The 22,137-nt window shown below is 37.6% G+C and overlaps 1 protein-coding gene and 1 pseudogene across 3 annotated transcripts in view; one reads left to right on the top strand and one right to left on the bottom strand.

Moving 5' to 3' along the window:
* PCCB (propionyl-CoA carboxylase subunit beta) overlaps positions 1–22,137 on the top strand; it is a 96,922-nt gene that overhangs the window by 71,593 nt on the left and 3,192 nt on the right. For all 3 annotated transcript variants that reach the window (XM_015074286.3, XM_027061796.2, XM_015074295.3), the window contains 2 exons: positions 8,504–8,627; positions 22,022–22,129. In XM_015074286.3, the coding sequence (XP_014929772.2) occupies positions 8,504–8,627; positions 22,022–22,129 (232 nt within the window). The remainder of the gene's footprint in view (positions 1–8,503; positions 8,628–22,021; positions 22,130–22,137) is intronic.
* Positions 11,038–13,354, bottom strand: LOC113599994 (60S ribosomal protein L27a-like; annotated as a pseudogene).

Raw genomic sequence — 22,137 nt, 5'->3', positions numbered from 1 at the left:
GAGTTTATTTCTGGACTTTCTATTCTTCCATTGATCTATGTGTCTGTTTTTGTGCCAGTACCATCCTGCTTTGCTTATTATAGTTATGTGATACAGTTTGAAATCTGGGATTGTGTTACTCCCAACGTTGTTCTTTTTTTCTCAAGATTGTTTTGGCTATGTTTAATATGAATTTCAGAATAATTTATTCTAGTATTGTGAAACATACAATTGGTATCTTTGATAGGGATTGAATTGAAACTGTAGATTGCTTTGGGTAATGTGGGTATTGTAACGATAGTAATTTTTCCAGTCCATGAGCATAGAATACATTTCTATTTGTTTGTGTCATCTTTAGTTTCTTTCATCCGTGGTTTATTTATTTGTTTATTTTTAATGTTTGTTTATTTTTGGGGAACAGAGCACAGGTGGGGAGGGACAGAGAGAGTGAGAGAAGGCGACATAGAATCCAAAGCAGGCTCCAGACTCTGAGTTCTTAGCACAGAGCTGGACGCGGGGGTCAAACCTACAAGCCATGAGAACATTACCAGAACCTAGTTGGATGCTTAACTGACTGAGCCACCCAGGTGCCCCATCATCTCTTATCAGTGTTTTAGTTTGCAGGGTACTAGTCTTTCACCTCCTTGCTAAGTTCGTTCTTGTGTATTTTATTCTTTTTGGTGCAGTTATAAATGGAATTTTTTTAATTTCTCTGCTACTTTGTTACTAGTATATGGAGATACAAGAGATTTCTTTGTATTTTGCATCCTGTGACTGCTGAATTCATTTATTCTAGTAGTATTTCAATGGAGTCTTTAGGATATTCTATGTGTAATATCATTTCAGCTGCAAATAATGACATTTCACTTCTTCCTTATAATTTTGATGCCTTTTATTTCTTGTCTGATTGCTGTGGCTAGTACTTTCAATACTATGTTGAATAAAAATGAGAGTGTAGATTTCCAACTTGTACCTAATCTTAAAAAACTCTCAGTTTTTCACCATTGAGTATGATGTTAGCTGTGGGTTTTTCTTGTATGGGTTTTATTATGTTGAGGTATGTTCCCTCTAAACTCATTTTCTTGGGTGCCTGGGTGGTTCAGTTGGTTGGGAGGCTGACTCTTGATTTTGGCTCAGGTCATGATACCACAGGCGTGAGTTCAAGCCCTTCAGTGGGCTTTGTGCTCACAGTGTGAAGCCCGCTTTGGATTCTCTGTACCCCTCTTTCTTCCCCTGCCTGGCTCATGCTCGCTTGCCCTCCCTCCCTCCTTTGCCCCCTCTCTCAAAAATAAATAAATGTTAAAATTTTTTTAAACTAATTTTCTGGAGTTAAAAATTTTTTTTCAAATGTTTAAATTCTACTTAGTTGACATACAGTGCAATATGGTTTCATGGGTAGAATTCAGTGATCCATCAAATATATACAACATCCAGTGCTCATCATAACAAGTACCCTCCTTAATACCCATCACCCATCTAGCCCATCCCCCATTCACCTCCCTCCATCAACCCTCGGTTTGTCTCTATTGTTGAGTCTTTTTGGTTTGTTTCCCCTCTCTCTTTTCTCCCCACTCCCATGTGTTCATCTCTTTGGTTTCTTAAATTCCAAATATGAGTGAAATCATATGGTATTTATCTTTCTCTGACTTATTTTGCTTAGCGTAATATACTCTAGCTCCATCCATGTTGTTGCAGATGGCAAGATTTCACCCTTTGTGATGGCTGAGTAATATTCTATTGTGTATGTATACCTTATCTTCTTTATCCTTCATCAGTCTGTGGACATTTGGGCTCTCTCCATAGTTTGGCAGTTGATAATGCATTTATAAACATTGGGGTGCATGTTATTACTCCTTTGAATCCATATTTTTATACCTTTTGGGTAAATACCTAGCAGTACAACTGCTGGATCTTAGGGTAGGTCTATTTTTAACTTTCTGAGGAACTTCCATACTGTTTTCCACAGTGGCTGCACCAGTTTGCATTCCCACTAACAGTGCAAGAGGGTTCTTGTTTCTCCACATCGTTGCCAACACCTGTTTCTTGTGTTAATTTTAACCATTCTGACAGGTGTGAGATTGATCTCATTATGGTTTTGATTTGTATTTCCTGGATTATGAATGATGTTGAGTATCTTTTCATGTGTCCATTAGCCATCTGGATGTCTTCTTTGGAGAAGTGTCTATTCATGTCTTTTGCCCATTTCTTAACTGGGTTATTTGTTTTCTTGGGTGTTGAGTTTGATAAGTTCTTTATAGATTTTGGATACTAACGCTTTATCAGATATGTTGTTTGCAAATATCTTCTCCCATTCCATAGGCTGCCTTTTAGTTTTTGAGTTTTCATCATGAACAGATGTCTAATTTTGTCAAATAGTTTTTCTGCATCTATTGAGATGATCATATAATTTTGTCCTTCATTTTGTTAATATGATGTATCATGTTATTGATTTTATGAATATTGAACCATTCTTGTTTCCCCAGAATAAATCTCACTTGATCGTGGTGAGTGATCTAGTTAAAATAATGTATTGTTTAATGAAGTTTCCTATTATTTTGTTGAGGATTTTTGCATTGATGTTGATCAGGGGTATTGGCCTGTGGTTTTCTTTTTTTGTGAAGTGTTTGTCTGGCTTTGGTATGACAGTATGGTATGGTATGGATCAGTATGGTAATACTGGCTGCATAAAATGTCATTTGGAAGCTTTCCTCTTTTTTTTTTTTTTTTTTTGTACTTTGTGGAAAATAGGTATTAAGTAAAACAAATTTTTTTTAATCTTTATTTTGGAGAGAGAGAGAGAGCGAGCGAGCACATGGGGAAGGGGCAGAGAGAAAAGGGGGACAGAAGATTCAAAGCAGGCTCCATGCTGACAGCAGCGAGCCTGATGCAGGGCTTGAACTCATGAACTGCAAGATCATGAACTGAGCTAAAGTCAGATGCTTAACTGACTGAGCCACCCAGGTGCCCCAGTATTAATTCTTTAAATGTTTGGTAGAATTCACTTGTCAATCCATTTGGTACTGGGCTTGTGTTAGGGGTTTTTTGATTATGAATTGTTTTGATACTAGTAATTAATCTGTTCAGATTCTCAATTTCTTCCTGATCCAGTTTTGAAAGGTTGTATGTTTTTAGGAATTTACCCATGTTTTCTACGTTATCCAGTTTGTTGGTGTATAATTTTTCCTAGTAGTCTTTTAAAATACTTTGTATTTCCATGGCATGGGTTGTTACTTATTTTTTATTTTATTTCTTTGGGTCCTCTTTTTTTCTTTTTCCTTCATGACTCTGGCTAAGGTTAACCTCTTTTATATTTTCAAAGAACCAGTTTTTGGTTTCAGTGATCTTTTCTATTTTTTTTTTTTTAAGTCTCCATTTCTTTCTGTCCGATCTTTTATAATTTTTTTCTTTCACTTACACCACTGGAATAGATCAGACAGAAAATCAATAAGGAAACAGTAGCCTTAAATGATACATAAAAATACACATATATAGTATATTTCATCCAAATACAGAATACACATGCTTTTCAAGTGCACATGAAACATTCTTATCTTAAATTCTTTTTTTTTTTTTTTTACGTTTGTTTATTTTGAGAGAGAGCGCGAGTAAGGGAGGGGAGAGAGAGTCCCAAGCAGGCTCTGCATTGTCAGCATGGAGCCTGATGTGGGGTTCGATCTCACAAACTGTGAGATCATGACCTGAGCCAAAGTCGGATGCTTAACTGACTGAGCCACCCAGGTGCCCCCTCAAGTGCCCATGAAACATTCTTAAGGAGAGGTCATATGTTAGGTCACCAAATAAATTGCAATAAATTTAACAAGACTGAAATGTCATTCATCTTTTCCAACCACCACAGTATGAAACCAGAAATCAATTACTGGGGTGAGGTGGGAGGAACAAAAACTATAAACAAATGGAGGCTAAACAACATGCTATTAAAAAAATCAGGAAGTCAACAAGAAAACCAAAGATAAAATAAAAAAATACATTAAGAAAACTGAAAATACAATGGTCCAAAGTCTTTGTGACATAGCAAAAGCAGTTCTAAGAGGGAAATTTATAGGGATATAGTCCTACCTCAGGAATCAGAAAAATCTCAAATAAACACTATAACCCTAGGCATAAAGGAGCTAAAAAAAAAAAAAAAAAAAAGCCCAAAGTTAGTAGAAGGAAAAAAATGATAAAGATCAGATAGAAATAATTGGAGACTTAAAACAGAAAAGATCACTGAAAACAATAGCTGATTCTTTGAATAGATCGACAGAATAGGTAAACCTTAGCCAGAGTCATGAAAGAAAAAGAAAAGAGACAAAAAGGCCCTTACATAATGTTAAAGAGACCAATCCAACAAGAAAATATAACAATTTTAAATATCTATGCACCCAACCCTGGAGCACCTAAATACATAAAAGCAAATGTTAACAGACATAAAGAAATTGACAGTTATGGTAATAGCAAGGAAATTTAATACCCCACTTACACCAGTGGAATACATCATCTAGACAGAAAATCAATAAGCAAATGTGAATATTGCCTTAAATGATATAAAAATAGACATATATAGAACATTTCATCTAAAAATAGAATACACATTTTTTTCAAGTGCACATACTGCTCCCTTCTGTCTACAAAGTTGGAATCCTACTATTTCCACTATTAACGTTTTACTAGAGATATTAGCCAATGCAATCAGACAAGAAGTGGATCACCTAAAGGCAAAAGCCTTGGAAAAGAAGCTAAGCTACATTTGTAGTTGATCTGGTATACTAAAAAATGCTACGGAATGTATGATGAAACGGAAACAATAACCAGGGAAAAAGATATAAAATTGACATATACATATTGTCATCAACACAATAACCAATTATGGTAGCATACAAAGAAAGAAGTTTAAGTATTTAGTAGTAACCCTATGGGAGAAATTTTTAAAATTCTGAAAGATATAAAAGTAGACGAACAAATGAAGAGACATTCCTTGTTCTGGTTGTTGAGTTAACATCATAAAAACAGTTCTTCCTGAGGTAGTTTGTAAATTTAAAGCAATCTTTAAAAAGTTTTCTTAATGTTTATTTTTGAGAGAGAGAGAGAGCGAGCACGCATGTGAGTGCAATTGGAAGGGGTAGAGACAGAGACCCAGAATCTGAAGGGGCTTCAGGCTCCCAGCTGTCAGCACAGAGCCCGATGCAGGCCTTGAAACTCATGAACCGTGAAATCATGACCCAAGCTGAAGTCAGGTGCTTAATCAGACTGAGCCACCCAGGTGCCCCTGAAACAAAAATTTTAAAATACATCTAGACAAGTTCATAGAAAAGTTCATAGGGATTCACTTCAACTTGTTTTTAAATTAGACTGATTTAAAAAGAAGACTAAAAGGGTGCCTGGGTGGCTCAGTTGGTTGAGCATCTGACTTAGGCTCAGGTCATGATCTTGCAGTTCATGGGTTTGAGCCCCTTGTCAGGCTCTGTGCAGATAGCTCAGAGCCTGGATCCTGCTTCAGATTCTGTTTCCCTCTCTTTCTTCCCTCACCTGCTCGTGCTTGTGTGCATGCTCTCTCTCAAAAATAAATAAACATTAAAAAATTTTTTTAATTAAAAAAAAAAACCCTAAAGTTTCCCTTAGTTTAAGAAAAAGATGTTCATATGAATAAGAATAACTAGGAATATACTACAAAAGAAAGACTATGGCCATATCCCATATTAAAGCATACTGTAATTAAAACAGTGTGGTGCTGTTCCATAAACCAGTGGGACAGAATAGAAAATCTAGAAGTAGATCCAAGTACATATAGAATATAGGTAATACGGTAAGATTATCTCAAATTCTAGGAGCAAAGATTAGCTTTTTAAACTTTTTTTTTTTTTTTTTAAGTTAGAGGAAGAGAGAGAGGAAAAAAAAAAAAAAGAGCCAGGGAGGGGCAGAGGGGGAGAGACAGAATCCCAGGCAGGCTCCATGCCATCAGAGCAGAGCCCAATGCGGGGCTCAAAGTCACAAACCAGGAGATGATGACCTGAGCAGAGATCAAGAGTAGGACACTCAACCAACTGAGCCACCCAGGAACCCCAAAGATTAGTTTTTTAATAAATGGTGGTGAACAACTAGGTAGCTAGCTGGTTAGAAAAATATAAAATTAGATTTGTACTTTATATCATACACAAAAATGAACTACAGATAGATCAGAGAACTAAATATAATAAGTGAAATTCATGTAAGCATTAAAAGAATGTATAGATGGATTTCCTTAACTTCAGGGGAAGGTAACGAAAGGATTTTGAATATGACTCAAAATCCAGTTTCAGTTTTGTTTAAAAAAAAGTGGCAAGTGTGACTGTGTAAAGAATTTAAAAATCTATAAAGAAAGTTAAAAGACAACCAAGTAGAAGGAAATATTTGCAGTGTACATCACAAATAAAAGATAATATCCCTAATATGTTTTTAAAAACCTCTTAAAAATTGAGGAAATAAAGACCAAAATTGATAGAAAAAAAGGCAAGAAACATGGATAGCTCACAAAAATGTATATAAAATAGACCTTAAACATATGGAAAGATTTTCAACTTGACTCATTATGTTTGAAATGAAAGCTAAAATTACACTGAGTCATCATTTCTCTCATCTGTCAGATTGGCATAAAATAAAAAACTTAAAAACGTTTTCCATTGGTAAGTCTGGCAAAGCACCCTGTCATAAATTACTGGCAAGGGAGTGTAATTGCTAAGACTAAATGGGCATATTTACATGTGAACCCCGCAGTTCCCCTTCCAGGTGTTTACACTGAACATATACTGATTCTCATCATCCAAAATTATAGATGTACAAGGTTACTACTGTTGTGTTATTTGCAATTGCAAAATATTCTAGGCATCCTGGATTTAACTTTTAAGTTGCTGTGAACAACACAAAGGAGATTGGTTGAGTAAACTTGGTACATCCACACAGTCGAGTAGTAGGCAGGAAAAAGTGAGCATGATCTCTGTGAACTGATAGGGAGTGATTCTCGGGATATATTGTTAAGTGAGGAAACCTGAAGTGCTAAACAGTATCTGTGTGTAGTAGGTCACTTTCCATTTATGATAGAATTGGAAATTAAAATGATTTGTTTTCCAAAACAAACACAAAACGAAACAAATACATGTATTTGCTCATTTCTATATTGCACACATGAGACATAAATCAGAAAATAATGGCAGGATGGATGGAAATAGGGGAGAAAGGATGGGGAGTGACATTAAATTATATTAATGTTTACATGTTAAAATCAAGACCGAGGGAAAACCTTTAAGATAAAAACAAATTAACCCATATTTCAAATGAATGACTTTTGAACATGGTATTTTGACTATGTATCTTTAGTCCAGTAACAAATAGTTGTAAAGTACTGAATTTTAGTGTGTTTTTTTTGGCAGTCATATGGGGTAGCAGTTCTGACACCAGTTTCTCAATATTTGAGGAATCAATAAGTCCATTTGGAAGATAATGGGAGTCTGATGTCTACTGTAAGGGGGAATCTAGAATTGCGGTCATTAGTATGAACCGAGCATTTTCTTACTACTTTCAGAAATGTGTGTGTGTGTGTGTGTGTGTGTGTGTGTGTGTGTGTGTATTTGTGGATTTCCTAGCTCTGTCCTCTGGGACAGCTTCTTGTTTTTGTTTTGAGAGAGAGAGGGAAGGGGAAGGGAGTGAGGAAGGGAGTGGGGAAGAGGGACAGAGGGAGAGAGAGAATCCCAAGCAGCCTTCTGGCTCAGCATGGAGCCCCACTTGGGGCTTGATCCCACGGCCCTGGGATCATGATGCTGGCCGAAGACAGAGACAGACCATTGCAAGCACATCGTGCTCTCAGGTTAGGCTCTAGAACCAGACTGTTGTTGCTGTAAAGGATATTATTGCAATAACTGGCAAAATTTGAATAAGGTTTTGTAATAGATAGTAGTGGTGTTACTAGTTTCCTGATTTTGGCAATCTGATTGTAGTTATGAGAATGTTCTTGTTCTTGGGAGATGCATACTGAGGTATCTAGAGGTAAAGAGGCATCATGTCTATAACTTATTGTCAGATAGTTGAGAAAATTCATATATATGTACATATGTAGAGAGAGGTGTGTATATATAAATACATAGAGAAAGGGGAGGTAGGTGGGAGGGATAGGGAATGACAAAGCATATGTGGTAAAATGTTAAGAAATGGAGAATCTGGATATATACTTTTTATTTTATTTTTTTACTATTCTGGAAATTTTTATGTTAAGTTTGAAATGATTTCTAAATAAGGTGAAAGAGTAAAATAATGCCAAATTCAAATAGAACCCTTAAAAAAGGCTGTGCTGGTATATCTTCCCCAGCAGTGTGCAAGAGGGTTTCCCCTCCAGCAGGGAATGGGTGCTGCCACTGCCCCCAGTCCTTTGTACTTGGAGAAACTGCGGTGGGGTCGGGGCTATCCAGCTCGGTCGTTCTGTACTGTGTCTGTCATTCTGTAATGTTGTATCTGGCTCTTTATCATTTTGAGCTCAGGTGTAAATTTATCCCTGCAGGTTGTCGACGAGCGAGAATTTTTTGAGATCATGCCCAATTATGCCAAGAACATCATTGTTGGTTTTGCAAGAATGAACGGGAGGACTGTTGGAATTGTTGGCAACCAACCTAAGGTGGCTTCAGGTAGGTACAAGAGGCTCTCACAAACCTCAGGTGGCAGTTGGGGGCCATGGCTGCGGGGTGTGGTGTCTGCCTTCTGCCTTTTCCTCAGATGAGTCTCCATGGCCAGAGAAAAAACTCAGGGAAATGTTGTTGTAAAAGCTCTCTTCTTGGGGCGCCTGGATGGCTCAGTTGATGAAGCATCTGACTCTTAATTTCTGCTCAGGTCATGATCTCAACTGTTTGTGGGATTGAGCCCTGCTTTGAGCTCCTCTCTCTTCCACTCTCTCTGCCCCTACCCATGCACTCTTGTGAGCACTTCTCTCTCTCAAAAAAAAAAAAAAAAAAAAAAAAAAAGGTCTTTTTTAATTGTTCATAACTCACAATGCTTCTCTCATAATTTTATTTTTTAAGGGTTTATAGACAACTTTCTTCAGCTTAAGATGGTTTTTACATTTTCAGAGGTCTGCTTTCTGTCTCCCCTAGTTAGATTCATGTCTCACCCCTAAACTATGAGTTCAGTGAGGGTGGGGGTGTTGGTGTCTTATTCGTAGTTTTAAATCCATTGTCTTCAGTGGTATCAGGTACAGCATCTTCCTGTGTCTTCCAGTGACATGGCCAGAGCTGAGCTACAGCCAGGTCAGGGGCACTCTTCTGTGGTTGTGCCCTGGGTGTGGCTGGAGGTGTGGGATGGGGACTATAGACACTGCTTTCCTCCTATTTCCTGTGTAGGTTTGTTTTGAATACTGTATAGGAGAAATATGCACTCCCTTACTGACCCAGACTTATCTTTTATGTCTGTCATGGCAATTTTTCCTTTTCTTTAGAAAAAAAGTTGGTTTTTTTTTAATTTTTTTTTATCATGGTAAAACATGTGTATAACAAAGTTTGTCATTTTAACTATTTTTAAGTGTATAATGTAGTGGCATTAATTACATTCATACCATGTGCTGCCATTACCACTGTCTTCCAAAAATTTTTCAAGTAGAAATGACTCCCTTTCCACCCTACCCCTGAGTCCTTGGTAATCTAAGTCTCCTCTCTATGAATTTACCTATTATAGATATTCCATGTAAGTGGAATAATATAGTAATTGTCCTTTAGTGTCTGGTTCCTTTTACTTAGCATATGTTTTCAAGGTTCATCTATGTTGTAGCATGTATCAGAACTTTATTTTCGGGGCGCCTGGGTGGCACAGTCGGTTAAGCGTCCGACTTCAGCCAGGTCACGATCTCGCAGTCCGTGGGTTCGAGCCCCGCGTCAGGCTCTGGGCTGATGGCTCAGAGGCTGGAGCCTGTTTCCGATTCTGTGTCTCCCTCTCTCTCTGCCCCTCCCCCGTTCATGCTTTGTCTCTCTCTGTCCCAAAAATAAATAAACGTTGAAAAAAAAAATTTAAAAAAAAGAACTTTATTTTAACTTTCATGGCTAAGTAATATTCCATTGTATGTATATACCACATTTTGTTTACTCATTCATCTGTGATGGACACTTGGGTTGTTTCCACCTTTTGGCTATTGTGAATAATACTGCAGTAAACATTGGTATACAAGTATCTGTTTGAATCCCCGTTTTCAGTTCTTTTGGGTATACACCTAGCAGTGGAATTATTGAGTCATATAGTAATTTTATGTTTTTGTTTTTGTTTTTAAGAAACATCATACTGTTTTTCACAGTGGCTGCACTGTTTTCTCAGTAGCAATGCATGAGGGTTCCACTTACTTTACACTGTCGCTTGAACTTGTTATTTTCAGGTATGTTTTGATAATAGCTATCGTAATGGGGTGTGGAATATTTTCTCATTATGGTTTTCATTTAAATTTCCCTAATAATTAGTGATGTTGAGCATCTTTTCATGTGCTTATTGGCCATTTGTATATCTTCTTTGGAGAAATATCTATTCAATTCCTTTGTGCATTTTTAATTGTTTTTTGTTGAGTTGTATGAGTGCTTTATATTCTGGATATTTATTAGGCCTTTATCATCTATGTGATTTGCATGTATTTTTTCCCATTCTGTAGGTTGTCTTTTCACTTTCTTGATAATGTCATTTGATGCACAGAAGTTTTAAAATTTGATGAAGTCCAATATACAATTTGTTTGTGTTTGGCGGAGTACCTGTTGACAAATCCAACATCATGAAGCCCCTCCCTGTGTTTTCTTTTAGGAATTTTATGCTTGTAGCTTTTACATTTAGGTTTGACCAATTTTGAGTAAATTTTTATATATGGTGTGCATTAAGGGCTCAACTTTTGATTCTTTTGCGTGTAGAAATTTAGTTATCCCAACACCATTTGTTGAATAGATTGTTCTTTCCCTATTGAATAGACTTGGCGTCCTTCTCAAAAATCAAGGGGCTGTAGATGTATGGGTTTTTTTCTGGACTCTTAATACTATTTAAGTGGTCTGTTTATGTTTATTCACATGCTGGTTTTGATTACTGCAGCTTTGTGTAGTAAGTTTTAATATCGGTAAATGTGTGTCCTCTCATGTTCCTTGTAAAGATTCTTTTGACTTTTGGGGCTCCTTGCAATTCCAAATGAATTTGAGGATTGGTGTTTCCATTTCTGCAAAAAAGGATGTTGAGGTTTTGATAGAGATTGCATAGAATCTGCAGATCACTTCAGGTATCTTTCCATTTATTTTGGTCTTTTAATTCTTTTGGCAGTGTCTTATAGTTTTTAGTGTATAAGTCTTTCACCTCTTGGTTAAATTTACTTTTATGTATTTTATTCTTTTAGATACTATTGCAAATGGAATTGCTTTCTCAATTTTCTTTTTGGAATGTTCATTATTAGTATATGGAAAGATGACAACACAACTGATTTTTGTTTGTTGATCATGGAACCTGCAACTTTGCTGAGCTTATTAGCTTTATGAGCTTTCTTGTGGATCATGTTTTTTGCAAATAGTGTTTACTTCTTCATCTCCAATTTGGATACTTTTTATTATTTTTTTCTTGTCTAGTTGCTTTGGCTAGAACATCTAGCACATTATTGAATAGCATTGGTGAAAGCAGGCATCCTTATTTTGTTCCTGATCTTAGGGGAAGAACTTTGTCTTTGACCACTGAATATGATGTTAGCTGTGGGTTTTTCGTAAATGCCTTCATCATGGTGAGAAAATTTCCTTCCATTCCTAGTTTTCTGAGTACTTTTTTTTTTTTATGAAAGGTTGATAGATTTGTATACCTTTTCTGCAACATTTGAAATGATCATGTAGTTTTTGTCCTTCATTCTATTAATGTGGTGTATTGTTTGATTTTTTTCTACATTGAACCACTTTTGCTTTATTGGAGTATATCTGAGTTGGTCATGGTATATAATCCCTTTGGTAAAATAAATTTTATTTTTTGGAGCTCTTTAAGTTTCAGAGCAAAATTAAGTGAAAACTGCAGAGTTCCCATAATACTCTATCACACATACACAGCTTACTTCACTGTGAATATCCTGAACCAGAGTAGTATATTTGTTACAATTGATGAATGTACATGGACACACCATAATTGCCTTAGGTCTGTATTCACATTAGGGTTCACTCTTGGTGTTATATATTCTCTGGGTATGATAAGTGTATAGTATGTAACCCACCATTGCAGCATCATAAAAAATGGTTTCACTGCCTTAAAAGTCCTAAGCGTTCCACTTGTTCATCATTCCTTTCTCCCAACCCTGATAACCTAGTAACCTCTGGCAACTACTGATCCTTGTACCCCTCCCATAGTTTTACTTTTTCTAGAATATCATATAGTTGGAGTTAGAGTATGTAGCCCTTCGAGATCAGCTTCTTGCACTTAGTAATATGCATTTAAGCTTCCTACATGTTTTCTCATGGCTTGATAGCTCATTTCTTTTTAGTGTTGAGTAATATTCCATTGCCTGGGTATACCACACAGTTCACTTATCTGTTCACCTCCTGAAGGACATTGTGGTTGCTTCTAAGTTTTGGCAATTATGAGTAAAGCTGCTGTAAATGTCTGTGTGCAGGTTTTTGTGTGGACATAAGTTTTCAGCTCATTTGGGTAAATGCCATGGAGTATGCTTGCTGGCTTGCATAGTATGAGTATGTGTAGTTTGTAAGAAACTGCCAAACTGTCTTCCAGAGTTGCTGTACCATTTTGCATTCCTGCCAGCAAGGAGTTACAGTTCCTGCTGCTCCACATCCTTGTCTGGATTTGGTGTTGTCAGTGTTCTGGATTTTGGCCATTCTAATAGGTGTGTAGTGGGATCTTTTTTTTTTTTTGTTTTTCACTTCACTTGTAAGTATTTAATGAATCTCCCTCCATGTGGCTTCAAGCTACCAGGACACAGGTGCCCTCCCCCCCCCCCCCCCCACACACACACACCCTTAACCTTCTCCTCAGCAATTCTACTGAAGAATTTGGCCCTCACGATGACAGGCTGTTTGGGGAGCTTTCCCTTTCCCAAAACTTTGTAGTAGCATGAATGCACCACATCAATGATAGGAACAAGTCCAGTCTTGTTTTTGGCAGCATTACCCGTGTCTGTTGACTGACCAGGGTCCACAGTTTAATCAAGGTTGACAGTTGGGTAGAATATCTGGTTCCTTTTTAAGTAGTAATGCCTCATACCCGCTTTTCCAAAGTAACCTGGATGATATTTGTCAAAGTTGATCCTGTGATGATGCATGCCACCAGCATTACCCCAGCCTCCTGGGTGCTTCCAGTGCTTGCTGATGCTGCTGTGGCTTACATGACTCCCAGGTTTCCAGGTCTTCCTCAGTCTGGATGGCATGTCAGCAGTCCAGACAAAAGACCTAGTATCTTCTTTTAATTTGCATTTCCCTGATGCCATATGACATGGGGTATCTTTCCATGTGTTTATTTGCCATCTGTATGTTTTCTTTGGTGAGGTGTCTGCTCAGATCTTTAGTGCCCGCCCGTTTTTAGTCTATTTTTTAATCAGATTTTTTTTCTTACAATGTTTATTGTGAGAGAGAGAGAGAGAGAGAATGTGAGTGGGGGAGGTGCAAAGAGACTGGGGGACAGAGGATCCGAAATGGGCTCCATGCTGACAGCAGACAGCCTGACATGGGGCTTGAGCTCACAAACTGTGAGATCATGACCTGAGCTGAAGTTGGACACTCAGCCAGCTGAGCCACCCAGGTGCTCCTGTTTGTTTTCTTATTGTTGAGTTTTAAGAGTTCTTTGTATATGTTAGATAGCAGTTCCTTTATCAGATGTGTATTTTGCAAATGTTTTCTCCCAGTCTATGGTTGTCTTCTCTTTCTCTAGACAGTGCCTTTTGCAGAACAGAAGTTTTTAATTATGAGGTCAGCTTATCAATTATTTCTTTTTCATAGATCATACCTTTGGTAGTGTATCTAAAAAGTTACCACCAATTCCAAGGTTATTTGTTTTCTCCTGTGTTATCTTCTAGAAGTTTATCACTTTTGTGGTTTACATTTAGGTCTCTGGATCCATTTTGAGTTAGTTTTATGAAATGTGTAAGGTCTGTGTCTAAATTTTTTTGCTTGTGGATGTCCAGTTGTTCCAGCACTACTTGTTGAAAAGACAATCTCTCTTCCATTGTATTGCCTTTGTTTTTTTGTCAAAGATCAGTTGATATTTCTTGGGGTCTATTTCTGGGTTCGCTGTTCTGTTCCATTGGTCTATTTGTTTTTTTTCATCAGTACCACATGTCTTGATTACTGTAGCAAGTCTCGTGGCTAGGTGTTGTCAGTCCTTCAACTCTGTTTTGTCCTTCAATACTGTGTTGGCTGTTCTAGGTTTGTTTTTGTTTTTTTGTTTTTTGGGGTTTTTTTTGCATCTCCATAATACACTTTAGAATCAGTTTGTCAACATCCACAAAATAACTTGTTGGGATTTTGATTGGAATTGTGTTAAATTAAGAAATCAAGTTGGAAATACCTGCCCTCTTGACAGTATTGAGTCTGCCTATCCATAAACGTGGAATATGTCCCCATTTATTTAATTCTTCCATTTTGTTCATCAGAGTTGTGTAGCATTCCTCATATAGATTTTATAATGTGTTTTGTTATTTTATGCCTGTGTATTTCTTTTTCTGAATGGCGGGTGCTAATGTAAATGGTATTGTGTTCTTTGTTTCAAATTCACTGCTGGTATATAGGAAAGTTATTAAGTTTTGTATATTAACTTTGTATTCTGCAACCTTGCTATAATTGCGTATTAGTTTCAGCAGTGTTTTTGTCAATTCTTTAGGATTTTCTACATAGATTATTATGTCATCTGTGAACAAAGACAGTTTGATTTCTTCCTTCCCAGTCTGTGTACCTTTTGTATATTTTCTTGCTTTATTGGATTAGGTATGACTCCCAGTACAGTTTTGAAAAGTGGTGAGAGGGGACATTTTTGTCTTATGCCTGATCTTAGTGGGAAAGCTTCTAGTTTTTCATCATTATGTGTGATGTTAGCTGTAGATTTTTTGTTAGATGTTCTTTATCAAGTTGAGAAAGCAGCCCTGTATTCCTAGTTTGCAGAGGGTTTTTAATCATGACTGAGTGTTGGATTTTGTGAATCCCTTTTCTGTATCTACTGATGTGTTCATGTAACTTTTCTTCTTTAGCCTGTTGATATAGTAACGTTGCTGGGTTTGATTTGCTTTTATTTTGTTAGGGATTCTTGCATCTGTGTTCATGAGAGTCATTGGTCTGTAGTTTTCTAGTAATGTGTTTGTCTGGTTTTGGTAATAGCATAATGCTGGCCTCAGAATGAGTTAGGAAGTATTCCCTCTGGTTTTTCTGAAAGAGATGGTAGAGAATTGCTGTAATTTGTAGAATTCATCAGTGAAACTTTCTGGACTGCATTTGTTTTTTTAATCACATAAGAAAAAATGGTTTTACAAATCAAAAATATCCTGTGTTTTACGTTTCCTTGTGTAGTTACCTTTACTAGAAATCTTTATTTCTTCATAATTTGTGTGGTACTGTCTAGTATTTTTTTTTTTTTCCTTTCAACCTGAAGGATTCTCTTTTATATTTCTCGTAGGGTAAGCCTAGTGGTAATGAACTCTGCAGCTTTTGTTTATCTGGGAATGTCTTAATTTGTCCCTCATTTTTCAAGGACAGGTTGCCAAACAGAGTCCTTGGTTGACAGTTTTATTCTTTCAGTGGTTTACATCATTCCATTGTCTTCTGCCTCCGTGGTTTTTCTACTCAGAAATCAACTGATAATCTTATTGAGGATCTCTTGTATATGGTGAGTCACTTCTCTCTTGCTGCTTTCAAGATTCTGTCTTTACCTTTTTTTTTTTTTTTTAAGTTTATTTATTTTGAGCGAGAAAGAGCATGAGTGCAAGAGGGGCAGAGGGAGAGAATCTCCAACAGGCTTCCCACTGACAGTATGGAGGCCCACGTGGAGCTCAAACCTGAACCGTGAGATCATGACCTGAGCTGAAATCAAGAGTTGGACACTTAACTGACTGGGCCACCCAGGTGTCCCCAGATTCTGTCTTTATCTTTTAATAATTCGATGATAATCTGTTTCAGTGGGGGTCTGTTTGTGTTTATTCTACTTAGTTTCTTTGATTTGTTGCTTCATGTCTTAAATTTGGGAAGTTTTTGGATGTATTCAGATAATCTCTGTCCCTTTTTCTCCTCCCTGTGGTATTGCCTTGCTGCAAATATTGGTTCAAGTGATGGTATTTCGTAGATCTGTAGTTTCTGTTCACTTCATTTTTTCTTTTCTTTTTGTTAAGACTGGGTAATAATATAAACTATCTTCAAGTTTCCCAATCGTGTCTTCTATTTTCTCAAATCTACTCTTGAACCCCTGTAGTGAATTTTTTATATCATTTATGGTAGTTTTCAGCCACAGAATTTGTTTGGTTCCTTTTTATAATTTCTTTCTCTTTATTGGTATTCTCATTTTGTTCATACATTGTTTTCATGATTTTTAAAGTTCTTTGTTCATGTTTTTCTTTTTTTCTTTGACCATCTTTAAGATAGTTATTTAAAATTTTTTTTAAATAAACTTTTTGTTTTAGAGTTGTTTTAGATTTATAACAAAATTTCTAGATAGCACAGAGTTTCCATGCACTCCACACTTAGTTTTCTCTGATTCTTAACATTTCACTTTAGAGAGCACTGTTATCAGATATTTCACTCTAAACAAAGAGACAGTGGGTGACTAAGCTAGAGGGAAACTGAGGTTAAATGGTTTTGCTGTTGGACTCAATCACTGGTTCCTTTCATTGGTTTTGTTTATCTGTCTGTTGGTTTAAGATGGAACAGACCTGATGTATAAACGATTAGAATAATTCTGAAGACAGAGGATGACGATGGCTTTGAGATGTGACTTCTTAGCTTATAACTGACATTATTGATGCTTTTAGACAAAACTGTTAAGCTATTTGATTTAAATTTTTTTTTTAATCTTTATTTCTTTTTGAGAGAGAGACAGCATGTGAGCAGGGGAGGAGCAGAGAGAGAGGGAGACATAGGATCTGAAGCAGGCTCCAGGCTCTGAGCTGTCAGCACAGAGCCCGACACGGGGCTCGAACTCATGGACCGTGAGATCATGACCTGAGCCGAAGGCAGATGCTCAACCAACTGACCCACCCAGGCGCCCCAAAGCTATTTGATTTAATGCACACTACACTGTCAGGAATAGTTTAGGGAAGCTCTAGTGTGACTCTCCTATTCTAAAAAAATGGACATTGGCCTTATATCTGAAGTTATTATTACCAGCTCATGTGCACTTTGACTCTGATGGTACTTCTGTGTACCAGGCTGTACATAGAAGTTCATTTCAAATCTTTGGGTATTTTTTCATTTGTTTACTTACAAATTTAAAAAAAGTTTTTTAATGTTCATTTTTGAGAGAGAGAGAGCACAAATGGGGTAGAGGCAGAGAGACGGAGACACAGAATCCGAAGCAGGCTCCAGGCGCTGAACTGTCAACACAGAGCCTGATGTGGGGCTTGAACTCACAAACCATAAGATCATGACCTGAGCCGAGATCAAGAGTTGGATGTTTAATCAACTGATTCATCCAGGCACCCCTATAAAAATCTTTATAATGTTTATTTTTGAGGGGGGGAGGCAGAGAGAGAGGGAGACACAGAGTCCAAAGCAGGCTCCAGGCTCTGAGCTGTCAGCACACAGCCCGATTCAGGGCTCGAACCCACAGACTATGAGATCATGACCTGAGCCAAAGTTGGCGCTTAACCAAATGAAGCACCAAGTTGCCCCCAAGACCATTATTTTAAAGTCTTTGTCTAATAAGTTCAGTGTCTGGGCTTCCTTAGGGACAGATTCTGTCAGTTAATTTTCTTCACTTGAGCGGCTTTTTTCCTGTTTCTTTGTAAGCCTTGTTATTTTTTTGTTGAAAACTGGACATTTGAATATTATGAGGTGTTGATCCTGGAAATCATATTCTCTCCCTTTTCTAGGTTTTGTTGTTGATCACTGAATGCTGTAATAGCCATCGTCTAGTGCCGTTTTCCAATTATTTTTGCAGACTATATTCCTTGCTGTAGGTGGTCATGGAAGTTTCTTTGCCTTAGCTTGTGTCCAGCTAGTGTTTTGACAGAGATATCCTTGAATACCAGCTACTAAAACAGGCAAACAAGAAAGTACCTCATCTAGTCTTTGAGAATTGGCCCTGTGCTGGGGCTCCTCTTCAACACTTGGCCAGACTTAAACTGAACTTAGGGGTCAGCCCACTGTTAAAACTTAAGGTCTTCTTAGGTTATTTGTTTTGTAAAGTATTTTCATTTTCATTCCTCTCAAGATATTTTCTAATTCCCTTTTCCTGGGTCTTTTCTGAGCATGCATCTGGTCCTAGGCATATCTGTGTCTTTCTGAAATGCCCTGTGTACACAGGTGTTCTTGACTGCCCTAATTTTCTAAAGAATCTCTCTCCCTGGTTCTTTCCTCCTAGGCCTTAGGCAGTCTCAAGCATCTGCAGGTTGTTCTTTGTTTTTGAGCAATGTCTGCCACTTTCTGGCCTGGTGAGCTCCATGTTAGGTAAAGCAGGGATGAAAATCCCTGCAATATGCGTATCTGACAAGATAGACAAATTAGAACACACCTATGTGATAATTTGTGACTGACTCTTTATTCCCTCTAGAACTAGGGAGAGAGTGGGGCAGGTGTAATTAAGAATGTCACAAAGCTTTCCTACTATTTTTAAGTTGCCTGTTTCTTGATTTGACTTTCTCTTGGTGGTTGGTAAACCTTCACTTGTTCCAGGGTTTCTGATTCTTTTGTGATGTTTTTGTTGGAGGGTAGGAGTTTGGAGCTGACTTCCCCCCCATTTTGTTGTTGAGAAAAAGTGTTTAAAAGTCAGGAATTCACACACACTGAAAATGCATTTTGTTCCTCCAGTAAATTCTTAACTGTTGATACATCCTTTTAGTTTCTCCTTTGAGCTGTGTCAGTCACTGGCATGGACTTCACATGATTTCTTGTGTCTGCTTCAAGATCTTTCTCATCCCATGACTACCTCTGTGGGTCCTGATGGCCTGCAGCACAGGTTGACTTTGACAACCCCACTTTTTAAGAAACTGCTTGGCTTGTCCTGGAAAGTGTATCTATAGATATCTAGGATGTCCGTCCCACTGCCCAACCTGGCTGGAGCCTGAACGCTTGATTCCATGGTGGTTCCTTGACTTCCCCTTTTCTTAGAAATTCTTTGTTATGTTTATGGAGTGGCAAGTTATGGAAGTTCAGTAGATTACTGCTTTTTTGAAAAAAAGCTTCATGCATTTTATGGACTTAATCATTCCCTGTTACTAAAAGACAGCTTCAGAGGCTTACATAGGGGGCTTCTGTTCTAGGTCTCATTTTTTCTTACAGGAATTAGCCAGTGCTCACTGGGCTCTCTCTGGGTTCCAGGCGCTCAGTCTAGTTCTGGGACGAGGCCTCAGATGCTAAGACCTGGCCTCTGGTCCTGGAGCCCGTCCCATGGCCACTCGGGCTGCAGGTTTTCCATTCCTGTGTTGATTTCCCCAGTGATTCCATCATGTTCTGGTTGTCGGTGCCCATCTTGCTTTTCAGTTTAAGTATAGCTTCTGGATACTTTTTGAAGTTTCTTAATTTAGAATTGTTTTTATTCTGGGACTTATCACTCAGATTTTTTATTTCAGGTCATTAACATAGATTTTGAGGAGAGAGGAAAGAGGGGAGATTTAAAACATTTTTATTGAGTTACAATTTACACACAATAAAATGCACAGGTTTCAAATGCTCATTTTAATAGGTTTTGATAATTTGACAGTAGTATACAACCTTGTTATCACCATCCAAAACAAGATACGGAACATTTCTGTCCTCTCAAAAAATGCATTTAGTAAGAGGGAAGTTTTGCCAATTTTTCTTTTTGAGTTCTTTTTGTTTCTAGCATTCTTTATATATTTTGGATGGGAGTCTTGTCAGATACGCATATTGCAAATATATTTTTTTCCTGATTTGTGACTTCTTCAATAAATTGTGTCTTTTGACTCACATATTTTTAAACATGTGATGAAGTCCCATTTATCAGTGTTTTTTATTTATGATTAGAACTTTTTGTGTCCTTTCCAAACAATCTTTGCCTATGACAATGTTGCAAACAAAGATAGTCCGATATCATTGGCTAGCTTTGTAGTTCTGGGTTTTATGTTAAGACCTATGATCTATTTTGAATTAATTTTTGTATATAGTTTATAGAGTGAAATAGTCTACTTTCATGTTCCCCCTCCCCCCCATATAGACAGTTAAGTGTTCCATCACCATTTGTTAAAAAGACTTTCTTTCCACAGCGAATTGGTTTGATACCTGGTCTGAAATCAGTTGTGTGGGTCCATTTCTTCACAATGTATCCATTACCATTTTGTCTACTTTGATGCCTGTGCCATACTGTCTTGATTACTGTAGCTTTATAGTTATCAGCTTGGGGCAGTTTCAGGATCCTGGGGACACTTGACAATGTTGGAAACCGTTTTGTTTGTCACAGGTGTGGGTTGTAGGGGAGTGAGTGCTACTGGCATCTAGTGGGTGGAGGCCAGAGATGATGCTAAACATCTTGTGCACACAAGACAACCCCCCACAACAAAGAATTACCCAGCCCAAAATACAGATGGCCCTGAGGTTCAGAAATCCTGCTTTGTAAGAAAGTCTTGAAGTCAACTAGTATAAGTTTTCCAATTAAAAAAACAAAACAAAACTGTTTATTCTGTTTCCTATGTATTACCATATGAATTTTAGAATCTGCCTATCAGTTTCTGTAAGAGAATGCCTATGATTTTGGTACTAATTGCTTGAAAATCTAGATCTGTTCAGTATGAGAGCTTAGTAAACTTCAAGATAATTAAATAGTATAGACAATTAAAATTGAATGCAATTAGAGACTTAGTTTCTCATTTGTGCTAGCTGTTTTTCAAGTGCTTAATAGCTTTAAGTGGCTATCATGTCAAATAGCACAGCCAGAGAACATTTCCATAATTATAGAAAATTCTTTTGGCCAGTACTGGTATAGATCATTTAGGAATTTATTTATTCTTATCAATGAGTGTATAAGCTTTTTTGTAGATACTCTGTCAGATTATGAAAGTTCCATTGTATTCCTAGTTTACTGCTTGTTTTGAATTATGATTGAGTATTGAATTGTCAGATGTGTTTTGTCTGTTGAGAAAGAAAAGCCTATAGGGTTTTTCTCCTCTATTTAGTAATTTTGTTGGTTTTTTCACATATTAGATCAGCCTTGACTTCTTGGGATAAACCCCACTTAGAATGCATCAGTGTTTGATTTCATAATATCTTGGGGATTTTTGCATCTGTGTTCGTGAGGGATTTTGTTTGGTCTGCATTCTTCTTTTACGATGTCCTAATCTTGTTGTGGTATTAGGGGAATGTTGGCCTCATACAGTATGTTGGGAACTATTCTAGGAGAGGAGACATATTAGTAACTGAACTCTTACTCTGCACACATTACAGATACCACCTCCTTAAATCCTTGAAACTATGGTAGGAGGTAGTAACATCCCAACTTTGCAGGTGATGAACCTCAGGCTCAGAAAGGTAAAGTCATTTCTCAAGGGCACATAGCTAAACTGGTGAATCTTATTCCAGGCTATCAGGAGTCTCTAACAGCAGCTCTTGAATGATACCTCTCACTACTGGTTCCATGGGGACAAGTCAGGCTGTACCCCAGGTGGGTACATAAACCTCAGTTAATGAGGCAGAGTCTAGCTGCCTGCAATAGACTGTGCTCCCGGCAAGAGAGCCTGAGGGTCCACTCTTGGACCCTCTTTGGCCACTGCCCGGTGGGTTCTCCTGTCTTTCCTCGAGTGTAAGGATTTCCCTTTACATTCCCTGGTGAGGAGACTTTGGTGCCTCCATAGAAATCAGCTCTGAATGGTTGCTGAGGGCACATTCCCGTTGGGGGTAGAGCTGGGAATTGCCCAGAAGCTCAGCATGGATAATCTCTCTCATTCTAGGATGTTTGGATATTAATTCATCTGTGAAAGGGGCTCGTTTTGTCCGATTCTGTGATGCATTCAATATTCCACTCATCACTTTTGTTGATGTTCCTGGCTTTCTGCCTGGTAAGTCA

This window comes from Acinonyx jubatus, chromosome C2 (genome assembly GCF_027475565.1).
Source record: "Acinonyx jubatus isolate Ajub_Pintada_27869175 chromosome C2, VMU_Ajub_asm_v1.0, whole genome shotgun sequence".
Classification (NCBI taxonomy): Eukaryota; Metazoa; Chordata; class Mammalia; order Carnivora; family Felidae; genus Acinonyx; species Acinonyx jubatus.
Note: the sequence above shows the minus strand (reverse complement) of the source record. Positions and strands in the feature narration are given on the sequence as shown.